At 38.8% G+C, this 16,682-nt stretch overlaps 1 protein-coding gene across 8 annotated transcripts in view; it reads left to right on the top strand.

The window, feature by feature from the left end:
• Window positions 1–16,682, top strand: part of CDC42BPA (CDC42 binding protein kinase alpha) — a 333,741-nt gene that overhangs the window by 258,543 nt on the left and 58,516 nt on the right. For 7 of the 8 annotated variants that reach the window (XM_067564839.1, XM_067564837.1, XM_067564835.1 and 4 more), the window contains 4 exons: window positions 5,841–5,946; window positions 6,914–7,062; window positions 10,004–10,095; window positions 12,976–13,052. In XM_067564839.1, the coding sequence (XP_067420940.1) occupies window positions 5,841–5,946; window positions 6,914–7,062; window positions 10,004–10,095; window positions 12,976–13,052 (424 nt within the window). Of the gene's footprint in view, window positions 1–5,840; window positions 5,947–6,913; window positions 7,063–10,003; window positions 10,096–12,975; window positions 13,053–14,231; window positions 14,280–16,682 lie in introns of all 8 variants that reach the window. The other variant, XM_067564840.1, reaches the window with a different exon arrangement.

Raw genomic sequence — 16,682 nt, forward strand, 5'->3', positions numbered from 1 at the left:
CTGCAGTCTGGATGTCTTGTGAAGCAATCAGTCCTAATGAGTATTTCCTTTTTCAGGACTTATAAAGATTTTATTAAAAATAAAAGGGAAAAAAATCCCAAACCAACTACTTGAATCTCAAACCCCACTGTTCTCAGCAGGAAGTATGCATGCATTATGGAACAGGCTTTAGAAGTCTCAATGGAAGTTAAATCAATTAGCAAAATTTCTTCTGAGATTTGAAATGTAAAAGTAATAGAATTTTAAAATATCACTGTAGAAAAACATTTTCTCAGATGTATTATTTTTAAGGTAAGAAAAGTGAAACTTTACCTTACAAGAGCTTCTGCTCTTTCCCTGGTTACTCAAATTCTCTTGACTAGATAGATATAAATCAAACCCTTGTTGTTGTTTTTACTTTTAAGAAAATTATGTAAAAATAATTTCCGGTCCAAGCAGTTTACAAGTTACATTTTTATATATGAATAAAGATAAATAATCAAATTATTTAGTAAAAGAGAAAGAAGGTGCATTCAGTAGATCCAAAAGAATCTGGGATCCTCAAACCCTTTGCTACATTTGTTATGGGACTGCGGGAAGGAATGTGAGCACTGGGAGATTAAGACTTTGACAGGTTTCTGTTAGGCCTAAAACAAGGGCAAGAGCTTCTGAGGTCACACAACACTAATTTGAAGATGGTTGAATCATTGTGAGCCTTTTGCCACCTACTGGTTATATACTGGATATAGTAGGACACTAGACTGGAATAAATATTTCATATTTATCTTTCTCTTTAACTTGTTCACAGTTACTTTCTGATCCAAGGGGTGCTATCCACTTATCTATATTTGAAGTCAAAGTCTTTTTCTAAAAAAAAAAAAAATGTAAACATTAAGCTTCAACAGAAACACTTTCTCTTAAGCATTCTTCTGCAGTTTTTGCAATCTTAATTTTGCAACGCTAAGAACCTGAAAGTACAGCCGATATAAAACAAATGACTGAAATAGTTTTCAGTGTCCGAGCTGAGGGAAATGCACAAAGTAAACAGACTTCATAAACAGTGACAAGCAAACTGGGTCTTTAAAATTCTTTGTTTTAGATTAGTAACAAAAGTAAGAAAATGTGTTTATTTAAAATCTGTGTATTTTTAATCTCATGTATCCTTTTCAATCTGCGATATAGGTGTTCTGCCACATGCCACAGAACAAAATCCATAAGGCATCCAAACAAATGCAGATTTCTAAAACATCTCTTCTTCAGTTCCCTTTTCCCTGTGGCTTCTGCCCTTCAAGATAAAATTTCTCCTCCTCACCTTCAAAGCCTTAGCCAATTACACTAATGCCTACATCTGTTTTCCTTTCATTCTGCTCTCCCTATTGCTCCCAACATGCAGCCTAAAGCTCTCCCTTTTAACTGCTCCCTTTATACCCTTTTCTTATTCTGGTCTTCATGCAGCCTGCACTTGGAACGATTGCCCTCTTACTGTGTGCCAAAGAGTCTCCTTTCAATCTCCACTCAAAACTCACTTCTTCAAGGACGCCTTTTAAAAAATGACGAATGCATGGATCCAACTGCCTCCATCTCTTTCTGGCACACCATGTGTGAAATCCTGACTCCATTGACGTTAATGGCAAAACACCCATTTACTTTGGTGGGGCTAGGATTTCAGCCCATGTACTCATTTTCTTTGAACTAAATTATAAACTGCATTAGGGAAGAACAAGGAAAAATACATTGAAGTTATTTTATTATTAATTCCTAGATTAAATATGAAGTGGTCTTCCTTATATTTCCATGTGTATATAGGTTAAACCCCTGGTTTAGCAATGGGTTCAACCTATGAATGCTTAAAACAAAAAAGGGCAGAAAGGAAAAATCTTGGATGAGAAAAAGAGCAGCTAAGAGAGGTACCTACCTGAGGTACCAACATCTATTTGACAGTGACAGATGAAAGCTTGTCTCCATCATCCTTGATAACACTGAATGCCTCCAATGCCGAATCCCAGTTGCAGATGTCCATCGTGTGTATAGGGACAAGTGGGAGACTCAAAAACCCTTTGATGCATTGGGACAGTTCAAATCTCATGCTAGGGCTGATAATTTGGCATTTAACATCCTAATATCAGCTAAAGAGGTTATGAAGAACGTAAAGGAGATGAACAGGAGATGAGCTCCAGTTTGAAAAATCTGGTCTGCGTTGACCCCAATGGCAATAAGTTGACAGGGCTATTTAACACATGGCTGGTTACAGGTATAATACCTGACGGTTTTAAGGAATGTCAGTCCTTACTGATCCTGAAAACAGAGGACCCTGAGAAGCTGAAGGATATAGGGAATTGGAGGCCTCTTACCATTGGGTCTATCATGCTGCAGTTGTTCTTTAAAATACTGACAATCAGGCTGGCTAAAGCGTGCTCATTAAATGAAAGACAACAAGAGTTTATTGCAGCACCTGGCTGCTCAGAAAACCTTAAGGTTCTTCACATCATAACAAAGCAGGCTAAAAAGGACAAAAAGCTCCTGGGAGTTGTATTTATTGATGTAGCCAAAACAGTCGATTCAGTGTCCCACAATCATGTCATGTGGGTGCTATGTGAGAGGGGCCTGGATCAGCATGATGTGAACATCATTGGTGACTCCTATAGGAACATCCATACCCATATGGAAGTGGGGAAGAAGCTCACACCTCCCATAGCTATCAAAGCTGGTGTCAAATGAGGGGACCCCATGTCACCCTTGCTCTTTAACCTAGCACTAGATCCTCTGATATCAATGCTAGAGAAGACTAATAGAGAGAGTAGCAGCTCTTGCCTTTGCAGGTTATTTGGTCATGCTCAGCGACTGATGGGAAGGTATGAACAAGAACATTGATATTCTAGAGTCCTTTTGCAGGCTGTCTGGCAAGCTAGGAAATGCCACAGATTCTTGCTGAGCCCAGTTCATGACACACACACTGTCAACAACTGTGAAGCATGGAAAATTGGTACAGATAGGTTGAATATGATAAGACCAGTCGGATCTGAGAAATACCTTGGGGTAAAGGTTCTCCAAACCAGCATTATCTGATAAACGTGACACCTGGCCCAAGAGGATCAACAGGGCCCCTCTCAAGCCTTCACAAAAATTGGACATACTGAATGTCTTCACCATACCACAAGTTATCTCCCTGGCAGACCACACCAATTGTAAAAGAACCCTACGCTCTTCCCTCAATGCCAGCATTCGGAGGGCCATCAATTGATTCCACACCTGCAATAGAGTCCTTTATGCCAGATCCCAGGATGGAGGACTGGGAATGACAAAACTCGCTAGCCCCATACCATCTATTCAGGCAAGGCGGGTTACACAGAATTGCACATTCCACAGACAGGACAATTTGGGGCATTGCATTGGCTAGCGGTATTGTTATCAGTATTCTTACCAGCAAGTTAAAGAAGTATGGATTGGATGAATGCACTATAAAATGGACAGAGAGTTGGCTAGATCATCAGACTCAACGGGTAGGGATCAATGGCTCCATGTCTAGCTGGCAGCTGGTCACAAGCGGAGTGCCCCAGGGGTTGGTCCTGGGGCCGGTTTTGTTCAATATCTTCATTAATGATCTGGAGGATGGGGTGGATTGTACCCTCAGCAAGCTTGTAGACGATTCTAAGCTAGGGAGAGCGGTAGATACCCTGGAAGGTAGGGATAGGATATAGAGTGACATAGACAAATTGGAGGATTGGGCCAAAAGAAATCTGATGAGGTTCAACAAGGAGAAGTGCAGAGTCCTCCACTTAGGAAGGAAGAATCCCATACACTGCTACAGACTGGGGACTGACGAGCTAGGCAGCAGTTCTGCAGAAAAGGACCTGGGGGTTGCAGTGCATATGAAGCTGGATATGAGTCAGCAGTGTGCCCTGTTTGCCAAGAAGGCTAATAGCATATTGGGCTGCATTAGTAGGAGCACTGCTAGCAGATCGAGGGAAGTGATTATTCCCCTATATTCGGCATCGGTGAGGCCGCATTTGGAATATTGTGTCCAATTTTGGGCCCCCCACTACAAAAAGGATGTGGAGAAGTTGGAGAGAGTCCAGCGGAGGGCAACAAAAATGATTAGGGGGTTGGAACACAAGACTTATGAGGCGAGGCTGAGGGAACTAGGTTTGTTTAGTCTGCAAAAGAGAAGAATGAGGGGGGATTTGATAGCAGCCTTTAACTACCTGAAAGAAGATTCAAGGGAGAATGGAGCTAGGATGTTCTCAATGGTAGTAGATGGCAGAACAAGGAGCAGTAGTCTCAAGTTGCAGTGGGTGACGTCTAGGTTGGATAATAGGAAAAAGTTTTTCACTAGGAGGGTGGTGAAGCACTGGAATGGGTTACCTAGGAAGGTGGTGGAATCTCCATCTTTAGAGGTTTTTAAGCTGCGGCTTGACAAAGCCCTGGCTGGGATGATCTAGCTGAGGTTAGTCCTACTTTGAGTAGGGGGTTGGACTTAGATGACCTCCTGAGGTCCCTTCCAACTCTAATCTTTTATGAGTCTGTGATCCTATTGAGGATGAGTTCAGTAAATCGTGCCTGGCAGCACAAAGCCCTGCTGGGATGATTTCGTTGGGGTTGGTCCTGCTTTGAGCAGGGGGTTGAACTAGATGACCTCATGAGATCCCTTCCAACCCTAATCATTTATGATAAGTGGTACTTGCAGTGACAGACCCAGTTCTCACAAGAACAGAACACCACAGAGCATCCTTGAAACACTAAACAAGTGTGAGAGGGTAGCTCCCAAGGTCAAGTACCCAATCCCCTGTAACTGGTGAAACGCAGAATTTTCCCAATGGAAGGAACTACCATGCCAAGGTAGTGGAATTGAACGTTTCCACATTGAACCAATCACCAGTGATGGCATGAGATATCACCAGGGTTCCATAGAGTGCCAATTCCTGATGGCCTTGAAACTGAAAGCGAACATACATCCCAGCAGGAAATACCCAGAGCGTGGCAAAAACAATTCAGTCATGAAAGGCAGACGCTTTCTGCTAAATATGAATCTGTATCTCAGTTTGGGACAATGCCCACATAAGAAGGCATAATAGATTGCGTGAGATTTTGGAAAAAGAAGTGCAAAAGCTTGAGTGGGTTGTATATCCAGAACCAAAACTACTAAGAAAGTAGCATCAAAAGGGAACTAAGAAAACCAGACCTTGTATACACCAATGATGGAACAGCTCTACTGGTCGATGTCACAGTTCGTTCTGAATACAAAGAAAAAGTATTTCCAGATGTAGCAGCAGAGGAAGTCAGATACTATCAATCTCTGTCTGAGGAACTTAAAAAATAGGAACCAAATGGGTCACCTGCTATGGTTTCCCCGTCAATAAAATCTTATCACATCTTGGGATGTTGGAGTATAGGCAAGAACAAACTGCTAGACTGTTCAGTTGGAGAGCTCTGCTGTACTCCACAGCTGTCATTAACAACTTTGCCAGAACAGTGAAGTACTTCCAAAGCTATATTGAAACACTAAATTTTTGTTAGCAGGATAACCATAAACTTCTTAGCAATAATGCATTATTCAACTGTATTAACTGTGTACATGAACCCTGAAGAAGTCACTGAGTAGGACTTACCTTGGATGAGATGTGCTAAGAGATATTTCACTTTCAGAAATGAAATTGCAAGGTAAACATATTTGCCATTTTAGGTCACTCATCACAAAATACTTGGGATGTAATGAGCAGCAAGTTTAGGAGGCAGGGAGAGATAAGTAGGCTAGAGGAACAAGATTTCCTCCTTCCCTAAAAGTCGCCTTGTTTATTTTAAATTCATTGTTCCTTTGCTTTAAATTTTTCATTTATTTATTTTTTCTTTTCTTTTTTGCTTAGGGTGAGTGACGAAAAGGATGCTCGAGGGTATCTACAAGCCTTGGCCTCCAAAATGACAGAAGAATTAGAGGCTCTGAAAAACTCCAGTTTGGGTGCAAGAGCAACTGTAAGGATCAAATTTAATGTACCAAAAAGCATTTTGTTTAAAAAAAAAAAAAAAAAATTAAGATTTTTATGCAAGTTCTTGTCAGTTTTGCCATCAATATTAACTTATCTAAAGAGGCTGTCTCATGAGATTTTGCAAAAGTTAGGGACTTTTCTTTCCCATTAATTGACTACCACAGTTTATTTTTTGTCAATTAATAGAATGTCACCTCTTTTATAATGTGATTTTATATGTAATTTTGTTTAAAATTTTGTATTAATTTATTGAGTGGATGTTTGCATAAAACTGCAAAGGTGAAAAAGATCTGCACTGTCCCATCATGGAGCGTATTCTCTTTGAAGCATCTATTCCCTTGTGTGAGCCCAGGGGCATGCACAAGGGGGAGCAAGCAGAGGCACAGCCCTCGCAATAATAGTCAGAGGCACAGAACTCCTAAGACCCCAGGGTGGGAGGAGGGGTGAGTGAGCTCCTGCCAAGGCAGGTGGGGGGGTGATGGAGGGAAGAGCGAACTGCAGCCAGGGCTGGAGAGGGAAGAGCGAACTCGTTCTAGGAAGGGAGGAAAGAGGGAGCTTCTCCCAGGGCTGAAGGGGGTGGCACAGAAAGTTCCCCTTCAGAAGGGGTCAAAGTTAAATTCCTGTGCACACCCTTGTGTGAGCCTTATCATAGTTCCCATTGGAATCCATGCATGTAAATGATTATGGTTCACAAGATGTGGATTCACAACATTGCATGTAAATGACTGTGGTTCACAAAGTTGTGAGAGTGTAAAAGCATGAGACAGTCACCATCCTCTTTTAGAACTTGAGGAGAAAAAAGAGATGTATTTGGGGACTTTCCAAAATTCTTTTGGGTCTGATGAGCTCTCATGTCAAGAACATAATAGGCTGAGGTACCAATAATAATAATAATAATATTGAAATTAATTGCATTTTCTCAGGGTTTGTTTATTATGTTTTGTTCTTAATAGGACATGCCCTGGAAGATGCGCCGCTTTGCAAAACTGGATATGTCAGCAAGGCTGGAACTGCAGTCAGCCCTTGATGCAGAAATCCGAGCCAAACAGGCCATTCAAGATGAGTTAAATAAAGTTAAAGCTTCCAGCATCTCTACAGAATGGTGAGACTGAATGGTCCTGATGCAACTTCACTGTGGTAGCTTGCCTTTTGGGGAGAGAACATCTAGTTATAATTGTTAAATAACTTGTCTGTCAAAATCTGATAGTGAATAGCGTGTTAGTTTCTTATAGCTGTACCTAAAAACAAGACCATACTTTTGTATACTGTGAGTAACTGAAAAGGTACTATGAAAAACTGGAGTTCTCTCGCTGGACTATCAGAGGCAAGGGTGCTGGAAGTAGGGAGGGATGGGGGGAGAGTGCTGCTGCACCCCCTGGCTTGAAGTAGTAATAACAAACACCAAATACATGGGTTTCCTCAGCAGCACCCCCACTATAAAAATTGTTCTAGCACCCCTGTTCAGAAAGCACTTTTTCATAAATCAAATAATTTCTCCCACAAACGTTTTACAGCTTTGGTGCTGAGTAACAGACAATTTTGTTTGTCTATCTCAAAACATATATTCCTTTCTACTCCATTGACAAGTCTATTGTATTGGATGGACAAAATCAATTTTTGCATGTTGATTTGTACTGGAATAAAACCTGCCTATTGAGATTTAAGAATTCTTTCCTTCCCTCCTTCACTGATCCCTTCTTTACTTAGTAATGGGGAATTATGGGGCATTTCACTTGTAGGTCACCGGTTGTAATCCAGACAAAGGTCAGAAGTTACCAAATGCTGGTACCATAAAAGGATTCTTGGCAACCTGTGAAAATAGATGTGGTGGCAGGAGTCCAGCTCAAACACTCACATCACAACATCCACCACTGAGATTGGTACTAATTGTTTCCTTTCTTGGTAGTTTGAGCAGAGAGGCTCAGGACAGAACAGCTTTTTTTTAACCCCTAAAAAATGACCCCTCCAAGTCAGGATTGAGCTCATTAGGAGAGAAAAGGGCACTGCCACTATCCATTCTGCACCTATTCTGCTGAAAAGTAGAGGATTTCACTTTTCTGGGTTGTCCTCTTGGAAAAAAAATGCCCTATGGTATATTTTCCATATTGATAACTTTTAGAAGCCTTTGAATTCCCTTTCTGTAAACAAAGAGACTAGACATGCATGAACCTGTCAGCTGAAGTCTCTGTATAAGGCATTTATAGCACAATATGCCTGTCACTGCAGTACAGTATCTAGACACCTAAACCAGTGGTTCCCAACCTTTTTGGCTCAAGGGCCACATATATCATTTTACAACCCTGAAGGGCCACCAGTCTCCACCAGCAGACCCCTTCTGTTCCCCCCACTGCAGCCAGGTGGAAGGAGTTCAGCGAGGCAGTTGCCTCCTCACTGATTTCCCATCCCTCTGGCTGCAGCAGGGAAACTGCACATGGTAGTCCCGTGCGCTCCACCTGGGTCCCTAGGCAGTGACTCCCTTCTGCAGCCAGGGGGACGGAAGATCAGTGCTCCCCTCCTTCTGGCACCAGCAGGGACCCCAGCACCTAGGGACCCAGGCAAAGTGCTTTGCTCTCTTCTGGAGCCAGGGGAGGGAAGCGCTGATCTCCCCTCCCTCTGACTCCAGCAGGGACTCCAGCACCTATGGATCTAGGCAAAGCGCTTTGCGGTGCTCCCTGTTACAGCCAGGGAAAGGGGAGCACTGATCTTCCATCCCCTTGGCTGCAGTAAGGAGCCTGCACCAGTCTTTTAGCCCCATGGAAACGCGCTCTGCCTGGGTCCTTAAGCAGCGGCTCCTTTCTGCAGCCAGAGGGAGGGAAGCTGCAGGCCACTTTGAAAGCTCCCACGGGCCATTTTTGGCCCCTGGGCCACAGGTTGAGAACCACTGACCTAAACAGTAGACATAAGACATGGAAAGGGGCAGTAGTGGAGAATGGGATAAAGAACTGATGTGTGACTTGCAAATGTGAGAGAAGTGATGATTTTCTGTCTTAGCTGGATCTGATAGATGAGAAGTCTGGTTTGTGGCAAAATTTATTTTTTAATGTGTGTGGGGGGAGATTTGAGTGTATACTTTCAACTCACTGTACAAGGCTTTTAGCCATCAATTCCCATTAACACTAATGACACTTAAGGAGCTAAAAACCTGCACATCAAGTTGAAATTGAACCTCTTAATGTTTTAGATTAATCTGTTCACAAAAAAAAAGTCCTTGAATATTTAGGGAGTGCAATCTAGTGTCTAGAATTGGGGAGCTAGAGCTTTTGAGTTCTATCCATGATTCTGCCGCTGACTCGTGTGATTTTGGGCTAGTCGGTTTCTCTGAGCCTCATCTTATGCATGTATGGGTATGATAATAATACTTACACACCTTGCATGGGTAATAGGAGGTACTCAGATGCTTTGGTGATGGGCAGCAGTATAAAACCCCGAAGACAGAGGAATAACTAGCATTTGAAAAGCGCTTAGAGCTCCGTGGATGAAAAGTATTATAGAAGTGCATAGAAGTAATATTTATTTGATTGTGATCGAGAGAATTCTTATGGAGAAAACTCTAAACTGAGCATTAGATTACCAAAATGTTTTTATGGTCAAGCTTGTGAATAACTGAACAGAAAAAAAGTTTCAATGTACAGTCTATGAGCAGCACAAACTTAATGAATTAGCTAATGAATTAGCAAATGAAATGATCTGTGTTATGTTTATTTTTAAATGTGGTCTTTTCTTCTCATTCCCAGGCCATGAGTTCACACAGTTATTCATAAATTAGAGGCATGGGCCAACCTAAAGGGTAAACAAAGGCAATTATTCACTCCTTTTTCAAGGTCCCATACTAAACAAGTCATAACAGAATTCTGAACTCAGCCTTTCATTTGATGACATCATGCTTTGTTTGACAACGCAACTTGGCTAGCATTGATTTTAACCAAACGGTAGTCTAAATAACATGCAAACATGGACAAAAAAGGGAGAATTTGAAATGCTGCTCCTCAATAATTATATTTTTTGTTTCTTTGTTTTTCTCTTTTTCTTTCTTTTTTTAAAAGTAAACTTCAGGAGTCAGAGAAGAAGAACTTGGAACTGTTGTCAGAAATTGAAAAACTGAAAAAGGAGACAGAAGAACTTAGATCAGAAAAGGGTATGACAACTGGTGTCAAAATAAATGAGAACATACTGCACACTAGTGGGTACATCTTATCAGTTAAGAGTGTCATCTTGCGGTGTGAATGCAAGAACCATGATGCTGAGAGATTCTGACATCTAAAATGTTAATACAGCTATTGCATGGTAAAATGTACCCACAACAGTTATGTGTGAATCTGTTACATAATATTCTGGAGTTTTCTTGGTGCACTTGAAGCATAAGAGTCATTTTGATTTAAACTGAATTATTTTTACTTAAACTGGTATGTAGAATTGACCACTATATAACCATTAGTAATACAAAATATTCAATAAACATTTTTATTTGGTAGATAAGGGTTTTTACACTTCAGTATAGTCAGTTGGTACTCTCCATTTCTGACTTCTCTGGCTATGTCTACACTAAGAGAGTAAACAATTGCAGGGGCTTTGATAACATTTAAATTTTGTTTCCTCCAACGGATTAGTGCTTACACATAGCAGTGCAGCCATGGACAGAATCAGCTTACTTATTTTTGCCTGGTTGTTAAACCAGTGGATTCTGGGATTTCTGCAGCAACTATACCATAGTGCCCAGCAGTGTTGCTGGGAGCAGAGACTCTTGGGTAATTTCCAAATACAAGCTAGTGCACTGAGAGATGGAATTGGGCGAATCAGCAAAACTGGTGTAGCTGTAACATTTGTGACTTAACCATCCAAGCAAGAAGAAATAATTGCAGATTGCACTGTTTCAGGCAGACGCAAATAAAAGATCTTGTGCCACTTTCCCAGGTGCAGCAACTAGTTGTTAGAACTCAACATTTTAAAAATTTGTGGTACAATGGTTATGCTTAGATTCAAAGTCATTTTATAGGCTTTGCAATCTTAGTCTGCTGCAACTCCTTTTCATCAAGTGTAGATAGGCCTCTGAGTGCAGCATGACAGTTATGACCGCTCAAGAGTACTACACAATATTCAGAAATGACTGGTGCTTATTAGCTGGTAAGGAGGAAATTATTTATAGTACTAATACTTGCTCATCTTGAGGCTTGACACTGGTATTCAGAATAAATATAATATTGATATTTATGAAGATGCAATATGGGAATTTTGGGCTAGTTTATTGCTTTTGAAAGCTTTTCCTTATTGAATCTTCTTTTCCATATGTTTATCCTTACATTTATAGCTTAATGAACAGTTTGTTATATGTACTACACAAGTACTGTGATCCCAAAAAACTAATTAATTGTCAGTCTGCTGAACAAGTCTGCCTTGCAGTATTTAGTCATAAACAAGAATTTGTAATTAATAGTTTACCAAATCTGGTGTTTTCCAATGTTAGAACTTTTACATTTTTGTGTTAATAGGGATAAGAGATTAATTCTACTTCTGAAAAGACTGTAAAATTTACTTTGAAAATTTCTGGATTAAAAAAAAATGTCAGAAGTAATTAGTATCTTTTTGCCAAAAGCATGTTCATAAAATTGTACGTGGACTGTTAAAATTTTAACTACTGAGAAACACTCTTTAATTCAGATTATTTATTATATTTTAATTTGACTGTCTCTTGTAAGTAGGAGTATGCTGATGACTAAAAGATAAATATTGCAGAGGATTCAAGTGCATTCATTTTATGTGAAAGTGGCAGATTAACTCACAATGTCTGGGTATTGTTTTCCAAGAAGGGGTAATTTAGATTAGCAAATGCATCCTGTGCATAAATATATTCTGAAATTTAGAAGGGTGAGGAAATAACACAGGGACAGACTGATTCTACAGAATGACAACTTCTTTGAGAAACACATTCAGTCTTCTACAGGGGTTCTGGAATTTTGCTAGAGAAGTAATGTGTACTTTATATTTGAGAAAGAAAAGTTCTTACAACATTTAATTTTTCATTGTGAGCTAGATATGGAGTGTACAGGGTGACATCCTAGTTAGAAAAGGAAATGTGATGTAACAGACACAGGTTCTCTCTCACACACACATCCCCTGCCCCTCTCCCCACATCCCAGCATTTTAGAAAAGAAGTTCAGATATAATGACAAATCTTTTTAGGGAAACAGTCGTTCAGCCATACTCTGTGGTCATCTTATTCCTGTTAGAGCTTATTACGTGTTTGTGATTAACTATCCATTAACGAGGACCTGAATAATGTTAAGAAGAGACATCAGACATACTGGGCTTGATTCACGTATAGGTTGTGCCGGCCCCTATATCTTCAAGGGATACAGATTCCTCCTGGTGAAAAGACCGCCTGGAATGGAACTGCATTTATAAAACATTTATAAAGCATCTCCATCAGGGGCTCAACTGTCCTCAAATACTTAAAAGTGAGTGGTACGGACTGGGCATAGGGGACAGCCCAGGAACCCAGATTAAGTGCTGGTTCAGCACATTCCCTTGGCAGTCACACTGGCATACTTCCCTTGGAACCTCACCCACAATTTTAAGATGCCTTTTCCTAACAGAATTTCTATAGAAGGGCAGCAGTGCAAAGGCCACACTCCCCAGGAGTGCACCTCTCCAGGGATATAGGGACCCGACTGGCACAGGGTGTGAAATGAGCCATGCATGTGTGTGAATCAGTATTAACACATTGTAAAGCGACATACCTGTGCATTACACAGCCTATATACATATGTTCAGTATATCTAGTGTATCATCTTGGCATTACACATATCATGGAAAGTGAACTATAACTATATGCTGTACACTCTCTGCATGTGTGCTAAAAAGATACTTTCTTTCAAACTGAGTTGCAGACCAGATGTGACAGTCCATAATAAATTTTAGATGATTCAGATGGACACCTATAACCACATTTTGCAAGACAAAGGGCCTCCATGAAACAGTCATTTTTCTGTAGCTTAAAAAACTTGCTGCTGTTTTCTAGGTGTAAAGCACCAAGACTCACAGAATTCTTTCTTGGCATTTTTGAATGCTCCTACCTCTGCTCTGGATCAATTTGAAGTAAGTATGCAGCCATCTGAATGTCTTTGGCAATCATGGGAATGTTTTATTCTTGCTGTCATGCAGGTTGTTTGCATAGTTGCTTAGGGGTTAAAAATGTGTTTTAATCCCATTTTCCTTCTACATTTTGGATGGCATTTTATATTACAATAATAATTTATGATAATTGTTTAAGATTTACTATGCGATCTGCCTGCTCTTGAGTAGTTGTAATTATGGTCCATGCTCTTTAAAAGTTATGTATGGTGAAATGTGAGAATCTAAAAGAAAGATGATGTTGAAATGGCCTTTCATTGTTAAAAAATATTTAGCTAACACAGATTAGATATCCTCCATAAATACTGCCCTCGGATGTACTCACTTCCATTGTGATCTGAGTTACCATGCATGTGTCCAAGAAAATCAGAGTAAAACTAAAAGTAAAACTGTTTAATTCCTTTGCAATTTTTAGATCAATGTCCTGGTAGATAGAAAAACTGGAGGAAAAAACATAAAATGGAAACATATTTCACGCCTTCTTTTATTTATCTGAAGTAAACAATGAAAAATTTCTATAAGCTATCAGGGGTGAAATCCTGGCTCTATATAAGTCAATGACCCAAATTCCTATTGACCTCAATTAGGTCAGGATGGTACCCTTAAGGCCAAATCCTATCCTAGAATTTGCTCATGGGTCGCCACAGATGTCAACAGAAGATGCACATGACTATCTTTAATACAGCAGAATTTGACCCCTAAAATTTAAGGAAGAAAATTTCCAGTTATTATTATATTTCAAAATTTTACTCTCCTCTTTAATGCATATTCACTATTTTCCAAAGTCGTTGGACTCTGATGATTTCTCCACTTCTGATATTCATATTTAATTTGATTTTTAATCATTTATCAGATGTTCATTTTAATACAAAAATTCTGTCAGAATGTGGAAATATTTTTATTCAGTGAAGAGTAGAAAAATCATGAATCTGCTTTTTTATGGATGGATTATGGATTAATTGTCTAATAAACAAGGGCAATTAACAGAGACTTCACAACTTTAACTGATGTAATTGTTTCTTGGCATTAATCATTTACAATTTTTCTTTAATTGTTTTTGCAACATTGTATCATTTATTTTTACAGAATAATTCTCTTTATCCATTTCTTTCTGTTTCTTTACTGCTGTATTCGTTAAAATAGGATTCCTTTTCTTCTTCTTCATCCTCATTGATTGATTTTATGGATGATGTAAGTCTTTGACCTTCACACCAGTAAATCCCTCAATAAAAGAAATTGGTTGATTGATCTGGCAAATTGAAATATAATGCAGTCAACTTAAGAATTGTATGATTTCAAGTGCATCTGAGAGCACAGAATTCTCCTGTACTAATAAATCTATATATCTGTATCTATATATAGATATACAGTTTTGTATAGTTAGATATATACTATATAAATAAACAATTTGAAGAAATATATATATTTCTCTCTTTAAAGCAACGGATTGAGATTTCTCTTTGCAAAATGCTTTTGTATTATGGGAAGCTGCTACTTGTCAGTTTTATCAGGGGTTATCTACAAAGATGTCACCTACTCTCAGTCCTCTGACATCAGTTCTGAAATCATCAGTGATGTTATTTAATTCATTTCTGTATGTTGCTGCATATTATATCCATTTCTACTAATTGTTTTCTAGCAGTTTTTGGTCATGTTGCAGATGATTTTTTCTGTGTATAGATGATTTCTGAAGTTTCTTTTTTAGTTTTCTGAAATAAATGATAGATTTTGCATTTTTAGAGAATGGTCTTGCTACTAAAACTGGTTGGGTAGGGAATTGTGTCAAATTTCACCATAACCAGAATGATTAGAGCAATCTATTTTTGTTGTCATTTGGAATTTGTTTTTAATGTAGGAAAACATTGAAATATATACACTAGTTGGTGGCAAACTTAGCTAATGAATCATTTTAACTGCTGTAAATTGACTGCATTATTTATTTTCCAGACTCAAGTCGTAGACTAGTAGATTTAAATACTTAGACATGTTGTGACAAAATGCACGCCTTCTGCCCTCTTTATAGAACTCTCCATTATAACACTATTTGATATAAGTCTATGGTCTCACCTGCATTGAAATGCTTCATAATTAATTGAGTAGTAAAAACACACCATTATAAATTGAAAATGGGAGTCCATCAAGAATGATGAAATAAAGAGGGTGTAGTGTATAATCCTATTCCTATGGTCCGAGCACATACTGTGTGAGTGTATGTTTGTGATCCCACATTAGAAGTATTGGACAACAGTCTGTATTGTCATTATAGGAGGCAAAAAGGCTGCTTTTCTAACATAATGAAAAGGAGCCCAGCTCAACCTGCTCTTTAATACAGACTGATAAACAGGATCTTTAAGAACACACACTCCTCCCTCTTCAACACATTTTAGAAGAGTAATAAAATAAATTTTTGGAAGAGCAATTAATATGACCTAGCTATTTATTTAGTTGATCTAGGTCTAGTAGAGGGAACCTAGAGTAACTTACGAAGGAGATGGGAAAACAAAGATCTGTTGTTGGGCTTGTAAATTTAGCTATGAAAGGCATTAGTAAATAAAAAGTAATATTTGTTAAAGCAGAGAGTGCATATTTTTCACAAATACTGCAACCAAATCAAATACATTATTTCCCCTTTTGCAAGGGAAAAGGCATTTTATGCATCTTTCAGAAAAAAATAATTGTTTACAATAGTTCCAGCATAATTCTGGCAAAGTCTTGGGTGTGTTAGCCATTGGTTCCCATCACAGATGGAACATTATCACAACTCTGCATAATGCCAAACTGTTGATCTTGTGTCATGTGCAGGGTCAACTGTCAAATGAGTACAGCTTGTATGTGTTCCACTCTTGGGTCACTTTTGCCTTAAAAGATGGTCGTCTTGATTGTTCTACCAAGATTTAACCTTCCCCTAATACTAATCTTGCAGTTTTTGGCAGGACTGTAGATTTCACTGTATATATTGTTAAAGATGGTGGACGCCTTAACATTTTAATGCTTAATATACAGAGCATGAGACTTTCATCATTGGGTCTTCAGTTTGAGTCCAATGGGAGGTTCTCTCATCTCAGTCTGCAGTAGACAAGAGTACAGTTCCGAACTGTGGTTAGAAGAGACAGAGGACTAACCTAGGTAACATAGAGAGAGAATACTTTCTCACTCTGCAAAGAAGCATAAAGAAGTTGCCATCTGGATAGAGTGATTACAGAGAAGTGACAGAGATTTACTTAATTTCACCTGCCATTTTCCTGTATGCTGACTAGTTATTAGCTAGAGTAGATTAAAAAAAAATTTTAGGGGAACAGTTTTCCATCAAAAAATACAGTTTTGTCAGAATTAAAATGTTTTGCAGGAACACACAGATAATTTTCAGTGAGTAAAAGTTGAAAAGAATAATTTTGATTTTTTTGTTTCAGTTTGATAATGTTGAAATGTTTCATTTTGACTTTATCATTTCAATGTTTATGTTAAAATACTAACCTTAATATATTTATATTTAATTTTTCAACATTATTTTAACTACACATCTTGATTCTGAATAAAAAGTTTTCAGAATTTTTGTTCTGCAGGAAATTTGGAAATTTTTGTTTTTCATTCTAA

This window comes from Emydura macquarii, unplaced genomic scaffold (assembly GCF_026122565.2).
Source record: "Emydura macquarii macquarii isolate MOO-44397 ecotype Brisbane River unplaced genomic scaffold, CSIRO-AGI_Emac_v2 contig_2676, whole genome shotgun sequence".
NCBI classification, from domain to species: Eukaryota; Metazoa; Chordata; order Testudines; family Chelidae; genus Emydura; species Emydura macquarii.